At 40.6% G+C, this 18,315-nt stretch overlaps 1 protein-coding gene across 1 annotated transcript in view; it reads right to left on the reverse strand.

Moving 5' to 3' along the window:
* Window positions 1-2,750: 2,750 nt before the first annotated feature.
* The window catches only part of LOC106086718 (intermembrane lipid transfer protein VPS13B), a 30,076-nt gene continuing 14,511 nt past the window's right edge, over window positions 2,751-18,315 (reverse strand). Inside the window, exons 6-13 of the mRNA XM_059361898.1 lie at window positions 16,795-18,270; window positions 16,573-16,729; window positions 13,022-14,298; window positions 9,170-9,255; window positions 7,569-9,101; window positions 7,346-7,500; window positions 3,346-5,127; window positions 2,751-3,283 (exon numbers count right to left, since the gene is read on the reverse strand). Coding sequence (XP_059217881.1) covers window positions 3,041-3,283; window positions 3,346-5,127; window positions 7,346-7,500; window positions 7,569-9,101; window positions 9,170-9,255; window positions 13,022-14,298; window positions 16,573-16,729; window positions 16,795-18,270 — 6,709 coding nt within the window. The 3' untranslated portion in view covers window positions 2,751-3,040. The remainder of the gene's footprint in view (window positions 3,284-3,345; window positions 5,128-7,345; window positions 7,501-7,568; window positions 9,102-9,169; window positions 9,256-13,021; window positions 14,299-16,572; window positions 16,730-16,794; window positions 18,271-18,315) is intronic.

Below are 18,315 nucleotides of genomic sequence, written 5' to 3' on the forward strand. Positions count from 1 at the left end.
CCACCATAGGATGGGGGTATACAAATTTCGTCATTCTGTTTGTAACACCTCGAAATATGCGTCTGAGACCCCATTAAGTATATATATTCTTGATCGCCATGTCATTTTAAGTCGATCAAGTCATGTCCGTCCGTCTGTCTGTCGAAAACACGCTAACTTTCAAAGATGTGAAGCTAGCCGCTTGAAATTTCACACAAATACTTTTTATTAGTGTAGGTTGGGTGGGAATGTAAATGGGCGAAATCGGTCCATGTTTTGATATAGCTGCCATATAAACCGATCTTGGGTCTTGACTTCTTGAGCCTCTAGAGGGCGCAATTCTCGTCCGATTTGACTGAAATTTTGCACGTAGTGGTTTGGTATCACTTCCCATAACTGTGCTAAGTATGCCGCAAATCGGTACATAACCTGATATAGCCGCCATATAATCCATTTGGGATCATTACTTCTTGAGCCTCTAGAGGGCGCAATTCAGATGAGATTTGGCAGAAATTTTGCACGTGGTGTTTTGGTATCACAGTAATGGTACTGTGCTAAGTATGGCGCAAATCGGTACATAAACTGATTAGCTGCCATATAAACCGATCTTAGGTCTTGACTTCTTGAGCCTCTAGAGGGCGCAATTCTTATCCGATTGCATTGAAATTTTGCACCTGATGTTTGTGTATCACTTCCAAAAGCTGCGCTAAGTATAGTTCAAATCGGTCCATGGTTTGATATAGCTGCCACATAAACCGATATGGAGAGGGCGCAATTCTCATCCAATGTGACAGAAATTTTGTACAACGGCTTTTCTCATGACCTTCAACATACGTGTCTAATATGGTCTGAATCGATCAATAATTTGATACAGCTCCCATATAAACCTATCTCCCGATTTTGCTTCTTGAGCCCCTACAAGGCGCAATTCTTATCTGGATAACCTGAAATATTACACAATGACTTCTACAATGTCCAGCATTCCGAATCCGACTATAACTTGATATAGCTCCAATAGCATAACAGTTCTTATTCAATATTCTTTAATTGCCTAGAAAGAGATACCGCGCATAGAACTCGAAAAATGCGATCCATGGTGGAAGGGATTCGGCCCGGCCGAACTTACTTGTTATACCCACCACCGAAGGATGGGGTATATTCATTTTGTCATTCCGTTTGCAACACATCGAAATATCCATTTCCGACCCTATAAAGTATATATATTCTTGATCAGCGTAAAAATCTAAGACGATCTAGACATGTCCGTCCGTCTGTCCGTCTCTCTGTTGAAATCACGCTACAGTCTTTAAAAATAGAGATATCTAGCTGAAATTTTGCACACATTTTTTTTTTGTCCATAAGCAGGTTAAGTTCGAAGATGGGCTATATCGGACTATATCTTGATATAGCCCCCATATAGACCGATCCGCCGATTTAGGGTCTTAGGCCTGTAAAAGCCACATTTATTATCCGAATTTGCTGAAATTTGGGACAGTGAGTTGCGTTGGGCCCTTCGACATCCTTCTTCAATTTGGCTCAGATCGGTCCAGATTTGGATATAGCTGCCATATAGACCGATCCGCCGATTTAGGGTCTTAGGCCTGTAAAAGCCACATTTATTATCCGAATTTGCTGAAATTTGGGACAGTGAGTTGTGTTGGGCCCTTCGACATCCTTCTTCAATTTGGCTCAGATCGGTCCAGATTTGGATATAGCTGCCATATAGACCGATCCGCCGATTTAGGGTCTTAGGCCTGTAAAAGCCACATTTATTATCCGAATTTGCTGAAATTTGGGACAGCGAGTTGTGTTAGGCCCTTCAACATCCTTCATCAATTTGGCTCAGATTGGTTCAGATTTGGATATAGCTGCCATATTGACCGATTTCTTGATTTAAGATTTTTGGCCCATAAAATGCTCATTTATTGTCCGATGTCGCCGAAATTTGGGACAGTGAGTTTAGTTAAGCCCCTTGACATACTTCTGCAATATCGCACAGATCGGTTCAGATTTGGATATAGCTGCCATATAGACCGATATCTAGGTTTTAGGTTTTGGGGCCATATAAAATGCATTTATTGTCCGATGTCGCTGAAATTTGATACAGAGAGTTTAGTTAGGCTCTTCAATTTTGCCCAGATCGGTCCAGATTTGAATATAACTGACATATAGACCGATATCTCGATTTAAAGTTTTGGGCCCATAAAAGAGCCCATTTTTGTCCGATTTCGCCGAAATTTGGGACAGTGCTTTGTGTAAGGCTCTTCGACATGCCATGTAGACCGATATCTCGATTAAAAAGGCACATTTATTATCCGACTTCACTGAAATTTGATACAGTGACTTATGTTAGGCTTTTCGACATCCGTGTCGTATATGGTTTAGATCGGTTTATTTTTAGATATAGCTTCTGTACTTATTAGTATTTGGTCCAAATCGGAACATATTTTGATATAACTGATATGGGACATAAGGTATGAAATTTTCACCGAATTATGATGAAAGGTGGTTTATATATATACCCGAGGTGGTGGGTATCCAAAGTTCGGCCCGGCCGAACTTAACGCCTTTTTACTTGTTTTTCTCTAGCAATGCTACCGCTATTTTGATTCTAGCTAGGTTGTATACACCCCGTACCGTCAGCAATGATTGGTTTGGAGTTATACTCATCGACCGATGCAATCAAATACCAACAATTTTAAAAAATCGTCTCGCCATTCCTTCCTCCAAAGAAAACCACTTATTATATAAATATATGAAACAGTTTTGTATTTAGAACAAAAAAATTTTATAGCATGTATATAAACCGACATATACAATAAATTAAATACAGTCTTTTTTTGAAAGTGTTTTTCAACAAATGTGGGTGTGTGTATAGATAATAATAATATCAAATAAAGGGTGATAACTGAAATTTACAACATACTTTAGAGCTAGTATAGGGGAATTGTGTATCATGGTTTTTGGCAAAACTCTAAGGTGACATATCTCATGTTTTAAAACATTCTAATTTCTAAGAAATTTAGTTAGGTAATTACGTTTTAGGAGTATAAGGATTTAACTAATTTTGATATTTGGAATTTAGAATTTTCAGATAACGCATTATGTATTCACCCAAATGTTCGTTTATGTAAAATGTCCAATCAAGGGTTTGCGAGTGGCGATAATTCCATGCAGCATTATTCGTGGATGGATCTTCGGTTTCGTTGTGGGTTTGCAATAAATCATAGAGAGTATCGGAGGCTATCTTTATGGATGAGGTATGCAGAAAATTGATAATGCGTTCATTGGTGTATTTGGCATCCTAAAATTAGAGAATAAGAATAAATTAAAAAAATGTTTATAAAAAAATTAGAGCATTTTTACCTCTTCAATATCTCTTCTCTCCCTTGTTACTCTTACATAATAACGAGTTTTATCATTGACATCTGCGGTTATTTCCACCTTATTCAAGGGAAGGGCACATTGCAATCTATCACCCTCAGCTTCTACTATGGCAAATACTGCAGAGGTTAGAAAAACATAGCCTCTCTTGGGTTGCTCCTCCGCCATGAGAGTGATTTCATTATAAAATAGTATCTGATCGGCACCCATTTCAATGGGCAGTAACTTCCATGTGCGATAGCCTGAAGGTTCCAATGACAAATTTCGGCTATCCGAGGGAGATCTTTGTTTTGGCATGGCATTGAAACCCACTGTTTGTAACATACCCTGGCCGGCTAGAGCCAAAAGTTCTGCAGCTCCACTAATGGGCTTTGTAAATGCTCCCACCAGGCCTTTACTCAGCCCTGTAAACACTTCAACTGTGGAGCGGGCCTCTAAGGTGTGATGGGCCAAGCCTCCCACTGCGCCCAGCATACTTATGCCCAGACCAGTCATACCCTGTGATAGACCTTCAGCAAAACCTTGTGGTCTGGAGCGACGCAATGCTTCAGTTCTCTCTATATGCTCCTCGTCCAGAGTCAAGCGATCCAAGTTACGTGCCACAGAAGCTGCTAGCTTGGTTACTGAGTTAACTGTACCAGCAGTTACGTTTCTCAGCAATGAAGCCGAGCCCTGTGTGACTCCAACAATAAAACCCCAAGGTCCTCGGAAAAGACCTCTAACCGGCATAGAGACGAAATCTTTCAAGCCTGTGGTTACCGAGCGAGCCAAACCACTAGGACTGCCCAGTATTTCCAAAGAGCCCACCACCCAGCCGGCACCAAAAATAGCTCCAGACAAATAGTGCATGCCCAAAGATTGGCCAAATTTCAAAGGCATTGTCAGCAAATGATTGCGTTCGTAGGCAGAGAACGACAAAGGCGAATGATCCAAGGCTATATACAAGCGTACCGATGTATGCACCGACAACAACACACTCATGGGTTCTATACAAAACGCTCTCAGGTGTAGAGGCTCTGCTGTGTATATGGCTGTGGACTCCACTTCATGGGGAATTTTCATTTGATTTGCCAACAGCACCATACGCTCATTGTCCATTTTCGGCCTATAGGCACAATTTGAGGGCTCACACTCGACCAAAGCATCTAGGAAATCCGTTATATAGGCATCTTCTATGTAAGCTCTCACGGGATTAAAGCGACAATTCAAAGAGCATATTTTAAATTCATCTTCGTACAGCTTCAATTTCAAACTAATCATGGGCGTCTTCTCCATCAGATACTTGTAATAACTTCCCATGTAATAAGGTTCGGGCAGAAAATCGGTTTTCTCATACAACTCCTGGGCACATAGTATAACGGGAAAATCATATTTTCCCGTAGAAAATAATTGATTGTCAATTTGCAGATTGGGTATGGCCACATTCATAATACGCTCATCCTCGGAATCATCAAAAGCCAAAAGGAAGTCATCAGCAAATAGACTGACGACCTCGCGTTTCATACACTGATGCTGGGCGCTGTCACTGTGCAGGCTCAACACAATCTCCTTGATGAAGAGGCGCAGTTTTGTATTCGGTCGAGATTCGCATTCATTTCGGAAATGATGACATACATCCGGTTTAGAAAATTGTGGTGTTTCCGTATAAAGATTGGTAATCGTTGTTGGGGATGATTTGTTTTCGTTAATCTCAGAATTGTTGGATATTTTTGGTTCAGTCGTTGAGAGGCGCAGGCGTAGATCTTTGACGGAGAACTCCATTTGCTGAAAGAGATGAAAACAAGCAAAAACGTATTAAGTTCCCTTGAGCTAAACTTTGGATACCCACCACCACGGGTATATATGTAAACCCCCTTTCGTCACAATCCGGTAAAATTTAAGTCACTGTTAAATTTTGTATTTCAAATTTCAACAAAATCAGATAATAAATAAAGCTTTTTTGAGCTTCAGACCCTTAATCGGCATATCGGTCTATATGGCAGCTATATCCAAATATAGTCCGATCCGAACCATACTTGGGACGGATGTCGGGAGACCAAAAACTATCCACTGTTTCAAATTTCAGTGAAATCGGATAAAAACTAAAGCTTTTATGGGCTTCAGACCCTTAATCGGGAGATCGGTCTATATGACAGCTATATCTAAATATAGTCCGACCTCAACCATATTAAGCTCGGATATCGGGAGGCTCAAAACAACTCACCGTTTCAAATTTCAGCGAAATCGGATAAAAAATAAAGCTTTTATGGGCTTTTTGGACCCTTTATCGGGAGATCGGTCTATATGGCAGCTATATCCAGATATAGTCCGATCTGAATTGTATTTAGGTCGGATATTGGGAGGCTTATATTAACCCACTGTTTCAAATTTCAGCGAAATCGCATAATAAATAAACCTTTTATGGGCTTCATACCCATTATCGGGAGATCGGTCGGGATAAAGGGTCTTATCGGCAGATCGGTATATATGGCAGACTACATTTATATATAGTCCGATCTGAAACATATTAACATCAGATATCGGGAGGCTTACATTAAACCTCTGTTTCAAATTTCAGCGAAATCGGGTAATAAATAAAGCTTTTCTGGGCTTCAGACCCTTAATCGGGAGATCGGTCTATATGACAGCTATATCTAAATATGGTCCGATCTGAACTATATTTACGTCAGATATCGGGAAGCTTAAATTAACCCTCTGTTTCAAATTTCAGCGAAATCGGGTAAAAAATAAAGCTTTTATGGGCTTCAAACCCTTTATCGGCAGATCGGTATATATGTCAGCTATATCTAAATATAGTCCGATCTGAACCATATTTAGGTCAGATATCGGGAGACTTAAATTAACCCTCTGTTTCAAATTTCAGTGAAATCGGGTAAAAATGAAGCTTTTATAGGCTTCAGACCCTTAATCGGGAGATCGGTCTATATGGCAGCTATATCTAAATAAAGTTCGATCTGAAACATATTTGTGTCAGATATCGGGAGACTTAAATTAACCCTCTGTTTCAAATTTCAGCGAAATCGGCTAAAAATGAAGCTTTTATAGGCTTCAGACCCTTAATCGGGAGATCGGTCTATATGGCAGCTATATCTAGATATAGTCCGATCTGAACCATATTTAGGTCAGATATCGGGAGACTTAAATTAATCCTCCGTTTCAAATTTCAGCGAAATCGGTTAAAAAATGAAGCTTTTCTGGGCTTCAGACCCTTAATCGGGAGATCGGTCTATATGGCAGCTATATCTAGATATAGTCCGATCTGAACAATATTTGGGTCCTATATTGGGAAGCGTAAAACTAATCACTGTTTTAAATTTCAGCGAAATCGGTTAAAAATGAAGCTTTTATAGGCTTCAGCCCCTTAATCGGGAGATCGGTCTATATGGCAGCTATATCTAGATATAGTCCGATCTGAACCATATTTGGGTCAGATGTCGGGAAGCCTTAAGATACTCACTGTTTCAAATTTCAGCAAAATCGGATTAAAAATAAAGCTTTTATGGGCTTCAGACCCTTTATCGGCAGATCGGTCTATATAGCAGCTATATCCAAATATGGTCCGATTTGGCCCGTTCAAGAACTTAACCAGCGTGCGTCAAAAAGACGTATCTGGGCCAAATTTCAGCACAATATCTCAATGTTTGAAGGCTGTAGAGTGATTACAACAGACGGACGGACATACAGATAGACGGACAGACAGACAGACGGATAGACAGACAGACGGACAGACACACGGACATCTTTAAATCGTCTTAGAATTTTACGACGATCCGAAATATATATGCTTTGCAGGGTCGGAAATTGATATTTCGATATGATGTGTTGGAATGACTAAATGAATAAACCCCCTATCCCATGGTGGTGGGTATAAAAAAGCCTTCATATAACCGAATTTAGACTTCTCTGGTATAAAATCCCTATAAAGATATCTTTATATGGTCATGCCCAGAATTAATTTGAGTTAGCAATCATCCCAGCTTACCTGTGATATATAATAAATATTTATTCGTATGACCCGATGTTTGTCACAGATGATAACCTTAACATCTCCATGGCCAGGAATGTGTAAAAATTTCTTCCATGTCTTATCCAAACGTATGGGTTTAGACCATTTTATTGTCTTTTTCGTGGACATAGCTGAAAAACAACAACAACAAAATGACCTTTGAATGAAAACCACTGGAAATCAAACAAAAAAAACTTACCATCATATAAAGCTAAGGTAATATTGCACAGGGTCGATTCCACGTCCGGAAATCGTATATACCATTCTGGGGGTGTATAATAACATTTACTCTGCGGCGGTATCATGTGATACCATTCCAAATGTTTGCCATCGTATTCGGGCGTCGGCGAGGAGACTTTACCACTCTCGGGAACATTCGTTTGAGCCACTATAAATCCACAATCTGTTTGATTGTTTACCAACACAGCAGGCGATATATCTTCGTTGATGGTCAGGTAGTAGATGTGACCATGCTCGATTAGCGATACCATCAAGGCAATCGATTCTCTGCCATTTTGTATGCTGATCGACTTGCGATGAAAGGGCAAGGTTAAAGGTATGGGCATGGAAATCTCTGCATTTTCATGTAGTTTTACCACAACAAAGTATACAAATGCAGCCGAGTCCACAGATCTTTGGGCATTTTCAAAATTGATATCGTAAAATGTGGACAAAGAAATGCCGATGCTATTCTCCCAACCTGTGGCAGGTGTCAGAGTTGTCTTTTGGGATTTTTCATCCAAAGCCTGGATATTTGTGCGTGCCACATTTTCTTTGTGATCCAAGGCAAAGGGTAATAAAGAAAGTTGCACTTTTGTATAATTCACCACTCCAAATTTAGAGCTCAACTTTAGGACTTTACGACCATTTTCAATTTTCATTTTCAAAACAAACTTGAAGACTTCATTTGCCCTAAGGATGACTATGTCGGTAACCTCGGTTTCTGTTAGAACGCAGTAGCGCTTGTGTTTGCCAAACGAAGTATTTTCGAAAAATATAGGCAACGATGACATCCAACTAGAACCATTTCTGATGGCAATGGTAAAGCCTTGCGTTACATTGAATAACATTTCCAAACTGTTGACAGCAACCACCACTTGCTTGGGATGACGAGTTGGTGCACCACCATTTACAGCATTTGTAAGTTCAGATAAGCATATCTCGACTCCAGTGCCATTGATGAACATACCCCAGGGAGCTACCTCTAAATTTAGGGTACACGAAAACTCCCTGCTTACTTGGGTGTTATAGATGACATCCGTTTCTCCACTGCTCTGGGAAATGCGTTGCAATTTCAACTCCTCCTCATCTTCCATAGGCCAATGTTTGAGCACCGTGGGTGTAAGTAGATTTAGAGCACTGTCTATGTTCCATTTGTTATCATCGTACCAGAAGAACTTTTGCCAATCGAAAGACCTTAGACGCAAAATATAGCTATCTTGGGATGAGATACCCAAGGGAAAGTTATATTTAAAGCGTATCGGATGTTCGGTAAGATGTGTGGCCGCTGCATCTAATATATAATGGCCACCTTGGCCAGCACAATAAAATTCCTCCAAAGTATTCTCCTCTTTGGCCTGTATTGAACAATTTAACATCGATGTGATCTCGAAGATTGGCCATATGGTAATGAGAATCTTCTGGGGGCAAAATATGTTGCTGGCTACGTTGGGTATATCCTCACGTAAAATTCTCACCCAGAAACTTATAAATTCACTTCCATTTATGGGAACTGAAAGTTTACAAGTAATTGCATGGATAAAAGAAAATTTGTGTGTTTAAAAGATATTTCGTGCTTACCCTTGACCAGCCAGGGAAGCTTCTTATTCATTCTTAGGGGTATATCACCAGTTCGAGCGCGTATCTTTTTATCAGCCAGCATTAATCTAAAAGTACACAGAAAGTGAGTATGTAAAACTGGATGATTACTAAGGAATACAAAAATTAATCAAATCCATCATACCCAAATTATGTATACCCACCGCCAAGGTTCTTATACTCATCCTACATGATGGTAATAATTCTTATCTGATTTGTCCCACTTGCGTCATATTATAAAAATTGGCAATAAACGCTCAAGGAACTCATGGCGTGCCTTCACTTATCCAACGACCAGCGTTCTTACATTAACTGCCTATCCCGAAGTGGGAAACTCTGAGTACCTCAATGGTTGGAACTCTGAGCTCCGATTTGTATGGTGTTTATCGCTATCACGAAAAGGTCTGCTGAGAGCTACGCGACAAAAGATTGCGAATAGTGGAATCCTTCATACGGGGTAGCTGCAACTGCTGACTGTAAAATTAGTGGTAACGAGTGCACCGGATCTTAATTGCCTGTGATTCTTGATATGGCAAGGCGAATTATTGGCGCATTCAAATGATCAAATCTTTCACAGGTTACGGATTGTGGAATGCTGCAGTCGCGGACAATCAGAGGTATCGAGTGAAGAGTCTTAGTGAGAGGCCGAGCGACACTGGCTCATGAAAAAATATTGAGTGCCTATGATGCTCGATATGACAAGGCAAGTTATTGGAGCCATTAAATAAACAATGGCCATCATGTTCCCGCGACGATCGGTCTTTTGGATCGGAACGAGTTTGCTCACCTCTAGGAACTAGACAAAGATCGCCACCTCCGCATATAGACATGTGGCTGCAACAACAACAAAAACATGTTCTCGCGGCGATTGCTCCTATGGACTGGAATTAGCTTGCTCACCAATTGCAGCTTAACGAGGATCATTACCTACTCATGCTAATGTGGCCACAACAGCACTTTTGGGTACAACCATCGGCTTGACATATGCGCAGCTTTGTGGTACTTTGTCCTATATGGTCGCCGTCTTTCTAGATATAGGACGAATGTCCCATAAAGGATTTTCAAAATCTTTAGAGTTTTTTTCCGAAATCTCTAGGTACTAGGTTAGGTTAGGTAAAAAGTCGAACATGTTGTTGTTGCATCAGTATGTTATACACTTAGGCGGCAACCCTTGCCGATGAAGAACTCCATCGAGCCAACCCGGTGCGTACAACCGGCTGCCATGGGATTGAAGTCGAACATGATTCAAGCGAATTGCTAGCCGCTTTTTCTGTAGACTTAAGGAATGAATGTTCCGATTCGGACCATAATGGAATGAATGTTCGAGACCACAGTAGAAGTCATTGTGTAAAATGTCAGCCAAATCGAATAAGGATTTCGCCCTTTAGGGACTCAAAAAATAGGGAGTTCGTTTTATTGGGGGGCTGTATTAGGTTATAGACCGATTCAGACCATATTTGACACGTATCTTGAAGGTCATGGGAGAAGCCGTTGTATAAAATTTCACCCAAATCAGAAAATAATTGTGCCCTATAGAGGCTCAAGAAGTCAAGATCCCAGATTGGTTTATATGGCAGCTATATCAGGTTATGGGCCGATTTAAGCCATAATTGCAAAGTTGTTGAAAGTCATAACGAAACACGTCGTTCAAAATTTTAGCGAAATCGGCTCAAGAAGTCAAGACCCCAGATCGGTTTATATGACAGCTATATCAGGTTATCCATTGATTTCACCCGTACTTAACACAGTTGTTAGAAATCATAACAAAACACCTCAAAAAGTCAAAAGTAGAAACAAGGTCCTCAAGTCACTTGCTGGCAGCACTTGGGGTGTAGACAAAGAAACCTTGTTGATCACGTACAAAGCAATTGGCCGGTCTGTGGTAAATGATGCAGCGCCAGTGTGGTCTCGTCAACTTTGTGACACGCAGTGGAATAATATTCAGATCTGTCAGAATGCCGCCCTCCGAACTGCGACGGGCTGTCTCCTCAGTTCTCATGTGGACCACCTCCTCCAGTGCGAAGACTTATGTCTTCGTGCTGTCTGAGCAATACCTTTTGGGCTGTTATCGCAGAAACCATCATCTTGTGGATAGATATCCACCGCCCAGAAGCCTTAGTCGCAGAGTTCCTGGGTCTTGACACTCAACAGAATCAAGCAGACGAAAGATAGAACACAATAAACTGCTACAACAACAACAACAAAAGGAGACCAATATCTTTAAAGTTAACTATCATAGTGGGCTTCACTCTAAACACTATCTCCTATCTTGCCACCAGATGAATCACATGAATTTCTTCTGAGAAATGTCAGGAGGAATATCTGGAGGTTTGGAGATGCGATCCGATAATACATCAGCGATATACTTACAACCTCCTCATACAGAAAGGGCTTGCAGGATATTCATCAGAGTACTGTAACCAATGCGACTTCATCACAGCACCTGAATATGGTCCTAAGTAGTCCTTGGAGAACGTCCGCCTTCCATAGCACATGAAGAAAAACAGATTAGTTTTGACTCAATTACCATCCGGCAGATGCAGCCGCCTCAACTCCCACAGAGCAAGGATTGATGCCGACGTGCAGGGTGTATGTCCCGATTGTGACCAGGGACCATACAACACACGTCACCTGTTTAACTGCCCAAACAGAACAACGCGATTCAGACCAAGATTCCTCTGGACGCACCCCAGAGTTAGTCGCTGAGGTCCTGGATCTGGATACTCAACAGAATCAAGCAGCAAAATATAGAACACAACAACAACAACAAGTAAAAGCGTGCTAAGTTCGGCCGGGCCGAATCTTATATACCCTCCACAATGGATCGCATTTGTCGAGTTCTTTTCCCGGCATCTCTTCTTAGGCAAAAAAAAAGGATATAAGAAAAGATTTGCTCTGCTATTAGAGCGATATGGTCCAGTTTGGACCAAAATTAAATTATATGTTGGAGACCTGTGTAAAATGTTAGCCAATTCGAATAAGATTTGCGCCCTTTGGGGGCTCAAGAAGTAAAATAGAGAGATCGATTTATATGGGAGCTGTATCGGCCTATAGACCGATTCAGACCATAATAAACACGTATGATAATAGTCATGAGAGAATCCGTCGTACAAAATTTCAGGCAAATCGGATAATAATTGCGACCTCTAGAGGCTCAAGAAGTCAAGATCCCAGATCGGTTTATATGGCAGCTATATCAGGTTATGAACCGACTTGTACTTTATTTGACATAGTTGTTGAAAGTAACAATAAAAAACGACTTGCGAAATTTCAGCCAAATCGGATAGAAATTGCGCCCTCTAGAGGCTCAAGAAGTCAAGACCCAAGATCGGTTTATATGACAGTTATATAAGGTTATGGACCGATTTGAATCATACTTGGCACAGTTGTTGGATATCGTAACAAAACACGTCGTGCAAAATTTCATTCCAATCGGATAAGAATTGCGCACTCTAGAGGCTCAAGAAGTCAAGACCCCAGACCGGGGTCTGGCTCAAGATACCATCCCCAATATCTGCCCTTCATTCGTATAAACCCACTCCTGTATTGGAGGCAAATTAGCTTGAAGTTTTTTTTTTGGAGGAATTGGCTTAGTTTTCCCGCATTGAGCATGTAAACAAACCTTACCTCCCGCCATCCAGTGAATATATAGTTCTGTAAAACACAGCAAGTAATATGCCATCTGGTCCGGTTGGCACTTTAGGGCTCAAAAATGTAACCGGCCAGTGATTCAGTGATTCAGAGCTATGTTGTGTGTTTTTGCCAAATTTTTTATATTTTTTCAAATCTTCGAACTACGAAATGTTGTAACACAAAATAATTATCGCAACTTACCTCATTGATATATTCGAATCGCGTGCAACACTGTAGAAAAATGAATTTCGCCCATATCTCTCGATAAAATATTCCAATGGTTTATTTGATTCCTCATAGACTTTGCCCTCCTGACGAAATTCCAGGTGAAGATTGTGCGGTACCATCGAAACCAGCTCAATTTGTCCCTGAATTAGAATACATATCTGAGAGGCAGATAATTTTTTCGATTTCACTGTTATGCATTTGGTGCCTATGCACAAATCTTGTACCAATGATTCTGTGTCAAATTTAAAAAGTATTGGTATCGATGCTGAGGTGTATACCGTATTGGTCTCTTCATCCGATACATACAATGTCAACTCCTGTTTGTGACAATCACTACGAAACGAATACAAATAGCATTCTTTGGGATTTAAAGGTATATGTTCATGTGTTCCCGTTTGTCCAAAGTCCATGACTGTCATTGTGCGATTAACTATAACGCATTTGGGTATTAAAGCATGTCGAAGCTGCTGCTGCTGCTCATCCCGAGCCAGGCATTCTTCCCAATGCTGTTTCGAAGCCAGCAAACTGTGTAGGGCTGAGGGTCCCACATTAAAACGCAAACGATCACAAACTAAATTGACATTGACCACATTCTTCTTCTGGTCCACAGCGAAATATGTTTGCATCGATGTCTCCTCCAACAGGGGCAGCATGTTGAGAAATCCATAATCCAAATATTTCATGTGAGTCGTCAGCGATGAGTTAACATTGTAGTTAAGCCAACTGTAGAATACGGCATGCAGCTTTATATTTTGTATGGTTAATATGAAAAATACATGTGGGATTTTTGTGGTCTTGGCCAGATGGAAATGCTTAAGCATTGATGGCAACTCATCGCCTTCTTCGGATTGATTTAAAAGTTTCACATATATCGAATTGCAGCTAAGTAGCAACTGGGCTTTTGGTACCGATTTGGATTGGAATGTGGTGTCCACCTTCATGCAGGCTACTAATACTCTTGGATGTAACATAAAATCGGAATCCTTACGGCCTTTGCCTAATACTTCTTCGATGTTCATAATCGATTGTAGCTCTTCATCTTCTTCACTGGTATCAAAACATTCACCATCTATGGAGACCAAAGACTGTAAAATAACCACTCGCCATATGGTAGCACATATTTCGCGTTCGGGCAATTTAATTTCCTTGGAATTTGTTTCGGATAGCCAAAAATCACAGTAGTGAAGGAATTCTTCATGCACCTCGCTAAAATATTCCATGCGACATTTGATGTGTATGGGATTGGAAATCTGTATAAAAAAAAGAAAGCATATTTAATTTAAAAATTTTTTTAACCACACTGAAATTCTGTTATTTAATTTGGGAATCTTAGGATACCCTCCACAATCCCAATTTTGTGGAAATTCAAAGAAAAATGCGTCTTTGAATCAAACAAATTTGTAGTGTGATTAAAACTAGGTAAGGTTCCAAATTTCGTCATATTGGGTGATGGACAGGTGTTTCGTATTGCTATGGTCGTAAATTTGTCCTCTTTGGGGGATGTTCTCGGGGATGGGCGGCCCCCAAACACTTGATCCCACCTCTGGATATCAGATTCGTATTCAACACTCAAATACCTTTTATTTAATGGGGGTGTTTTGGGGAAGGGGTAAACCCCCAGAAACTTGGTCCCACATTTGGATATCAGATTCGTATTCTACTCGCAAATACCTTTCATTTGAGTTCCATATTGCCATGGTCGGTAAATATGTCCGATTTAGGGGTGTTTTGGGGGTTGGGGTGGTCCCCCCAACACCTGGTCCGGCAATTGGATATCAGATACGTTTTCTAATCTAAAATACCTTTCATTTGAGTCCCATATTGTCATGATTGGTGCATATATATATTTGGTAGGTTTTGGGGGTGGGGCGCCCCCCTCCCCCCCCCCTTGGTACCCCATCCGAAATTTGGATACTAAATTTTTGTCGGTAGGTTACTGTAGCAGAGCACACAAAAAATCGCACCACCCATGTCCGAGATCTGGCATTTAAGGTAAGGGGGAGGGTGTCCGCCCCTCATTAAGATATAAAAAAACTTAGTACCTTATTTTCACCACAGGGTCATTATGCACCATCTGTGAAAATTTCAAGAAATCCGGTTCAGCCGTTGTTGAGTACCCTGCCTATGACACTGAAAACCTGGGCTCGATTCCTGTAATGTCGTTTCCAAAACGGACATCAATTCCTCAAAATCGTCAGCATAATTAACGAAATCTTCAAAGAAATTATATTTTTCTCTGCCAGAAAGCAGTAATATTCGCTGCACCGTATACAGCCCTCCTTGGTCGATTATTAAGCCATGTAAAAATGTGTTCAATAGCAGCACGTGAGCAAATTCGTTGTTGTTGTAACAAAATTTCTATGTGGAAATAAGCCATCCTCGTCAAGCTCTTATAAGTGAGCAAGCTTGTTCCGGTTCGTAGGACCGATCGCCGCAGGAACTTTATGGTCATTGGTTATTTCAAGGCACCAATAACTCGCCTTGTCATATCGAGCATCATAGGGACTCAGTATTTAAGAAATAGCCGGTGCCGCCCGGCCTCTCACTGAGACTCTCCACTCGATACCGCTAATAGTCCTCGGCTGCAGTTGCAACTACTCCGTACACTATCCGCAAACTTTGAACGCGCACAGTAGCTCTATGCTGAGCTTCTTGTGGTGACGATGAACATTAGACAGATCGAAGCTCAAAATTCCAGACCGTGTGATGCTCATAGCCAACTCGTGCTGGGGTTAAATTAGTCATTCTAAGGTGCCTGTAAGCATCGGTAATATCCAGGTGGACAAGTGAACGTTCCATTTGAAGCTGCGTCAGTTCTCTGGAGTAGGCAATCTCATAGGCCTTTACAAACGAAGATGGATTTTTAACAATCAGTTCATATCACATTGTATTGTATGTGACTTAAGCTGACAAAGTATTGGGTTGCCCGAAAAGTAATTGTGGATTTTTTAAAAGAAAGTAAATGCACTTTAAATAAATCTTAGAATGAACTTAAATCAAATATACTTTTTTTAAGAAAGAAGAAGAAAGAATGCAATTACAGAGTCACAAGCTGTGAAAAAATTTGTCAACGCCGACTATATGAAAAATCCGCAATTACTTTTTGGGCAACCCAATAATTGCTACAGAATATGGCATAGTAATACGCCAGCTTCCGGCTTTAGCTGCAAACTGAAACTGGCTACGGACTCATCTGGCTCTCGTTTCAGTGCCCTAAATTCCACACTCTTTGCATATGTACTACGTGATTAATAAATATCGTCTTAATTTCCCCATTCGACAGGTCGCCCGGAGATCTGGGGCTTACCAATACTTTAAGTATAAGCTAAATTCACCGTCTCATCTAACTGAGCCCTCAATGGATATCCAAAGTTGGGCCCGCCCGCACCTAATGCGTTTTTACTTGTTATTGTTTGTTTGAAGACCCATTGGCGTATACGTTATATGTGAATTAAAATAACGTATTCGCTACGCTGGTCCAGGTAACAAACTGAATTATAAAGGCTGTTATTACTGCAACTTACCGCCATGGGCACTGGATAGATGTGAATTCTACACATTTTTCTAGGCTGCGGATAACGCCAACAGATTATGCCATAATCTTTTTTGATAATTTGTATCTGGTAGGGTAAAGGCAGCACTGCATCCGACATAAGTTCCACAAATTGAAAAGCTCCAGCTCTGCGAAAAAAACCAAAATAAAAATAGTAAAGGTGATAGCATTTGGAAAAGAACACTAGCACAACCTTAAGTCATCTTGATAAAACTCCTCTCGCTTCAAGCTTTTATTATTCTGAATAAACGAGGTGACTGAGGGACACCTCAATTGCCTCAGAGTTCTGCGATTCAAATCGCTCTCATCATTTCCATGCAAGTGTAAGGCTTGAAACTTACGCCATTGGGCTTGTGCATGTGCAGCTACTTTTGACAAATCATTGGAGGCTTCTTGCAATTGTTTCAGCATAAATGTGGCCACATCGATTTGTATAACATTAAATTTACATATGACATTTATCAAGGGTAAACGATTCCAAGGTTCACTCACAAAATCTAGGGAACCCTTCAAAGCGATGGGGTGAATAAAAATATTTCTATTTGTGCGTAAGTAAGAGGCGGCCAATGCATATTTGACTGAACACTTTTCTGGACGGGTCAAATATTTGACATTTATTTTCAGATCATTAAAGACCAAATCGCACTCGTAGTTCTGGTGGTTGGTTAGCTTCAACGCAATATTGTGGCATTTAACATTGAGACGATCGGCATTTAAGGTGTTTTCCTTCATAAGCATAACTTTGGATTTGCGACTAACAGGTTCCAGAGACAAGCAGTTGGCCAGTGTGGTGGAGCATATGGAATTATAGATAATCATTAAATTTTTGCAAATTTCTTCAACATAATCAATGCTGAGGGTTATGACCAAAGGTTTGGAGAGATCTATTTCAATTTCCCGCATTTTCAATTTGGTTTGGTGGGCTTTATAGGTGAGAAATGCCGGCGGTATACCAGTGGAACTCAGTTCTCCCGGCAGTGTATCAACTATGGGCTCTGAGAACACATTAACTGGTGCCTCTGGGAAATTTGGAAAATTTCTTCTTATTGTGGGCAAAAATATGCTAAAATTAAAGATGGAAAAGTTCACCACTGAATCGTATATGTTTTGTGTTATCATAAAACTGGGCTGAGATATGGTGCATGAAATCAAAGGTTTGCCATTGCAATCCTGATCCTCGTTTATATCCTCTCGAGGAAGGGATTCAAATATTCGAAATACAAATACTCCAGCCAATAAGGATATAGATTTTGGCAAATTTCTTTTGACGCTAGCCGTTGGCAATGTCGTTGCATGCTGGGCATGACTAATTTTCTCCAAGAACATAGATGTACTATTCAAGGAAAATAAGGTATCTTTGGCTGTCAGTGTATTGCTTATGGATGGCTTAGATCCTATGGACTGTACTCCAGAGTCGGTCTTGGTCAAGGGTTCGGCGTCTTCATCGATGGACTCAAATTGTGAGGCGGAACCCAAACGGCTAAAGCGACGATTTTCCATGGCATTTACTGCTACACCTTTAGCCATGCTGCTGCTTAGTGACTTTGAGGGTCGCATTTGTAAAGCGTACGAATTCACAAGTGGCGATATATATGACATAGCTTCCGTTGGAGATTTTCCCGCTGAATATGAAAGACTAACTTTCCGATGTGTTGTGCTATGCACAATTCTGCAAATAAAAAAAGAGGTTTTTTATTTAAAAAAAAATTTCTTA

This window comes from Stomoxys calcitrans, chromosome 2 (genome assembly GCF_963082655.1).
Source record: "Stomoxys calcitrans chromosome 2, idStoCalc2.1, whole genome shotgun sequence".
Classification (NCBI taxonomy): Eukaryota; Metazoa; Arthropoda; class Insecta; order Diptera; family Muscidae; genus Stomoxys; species Stomoxys calcitrans.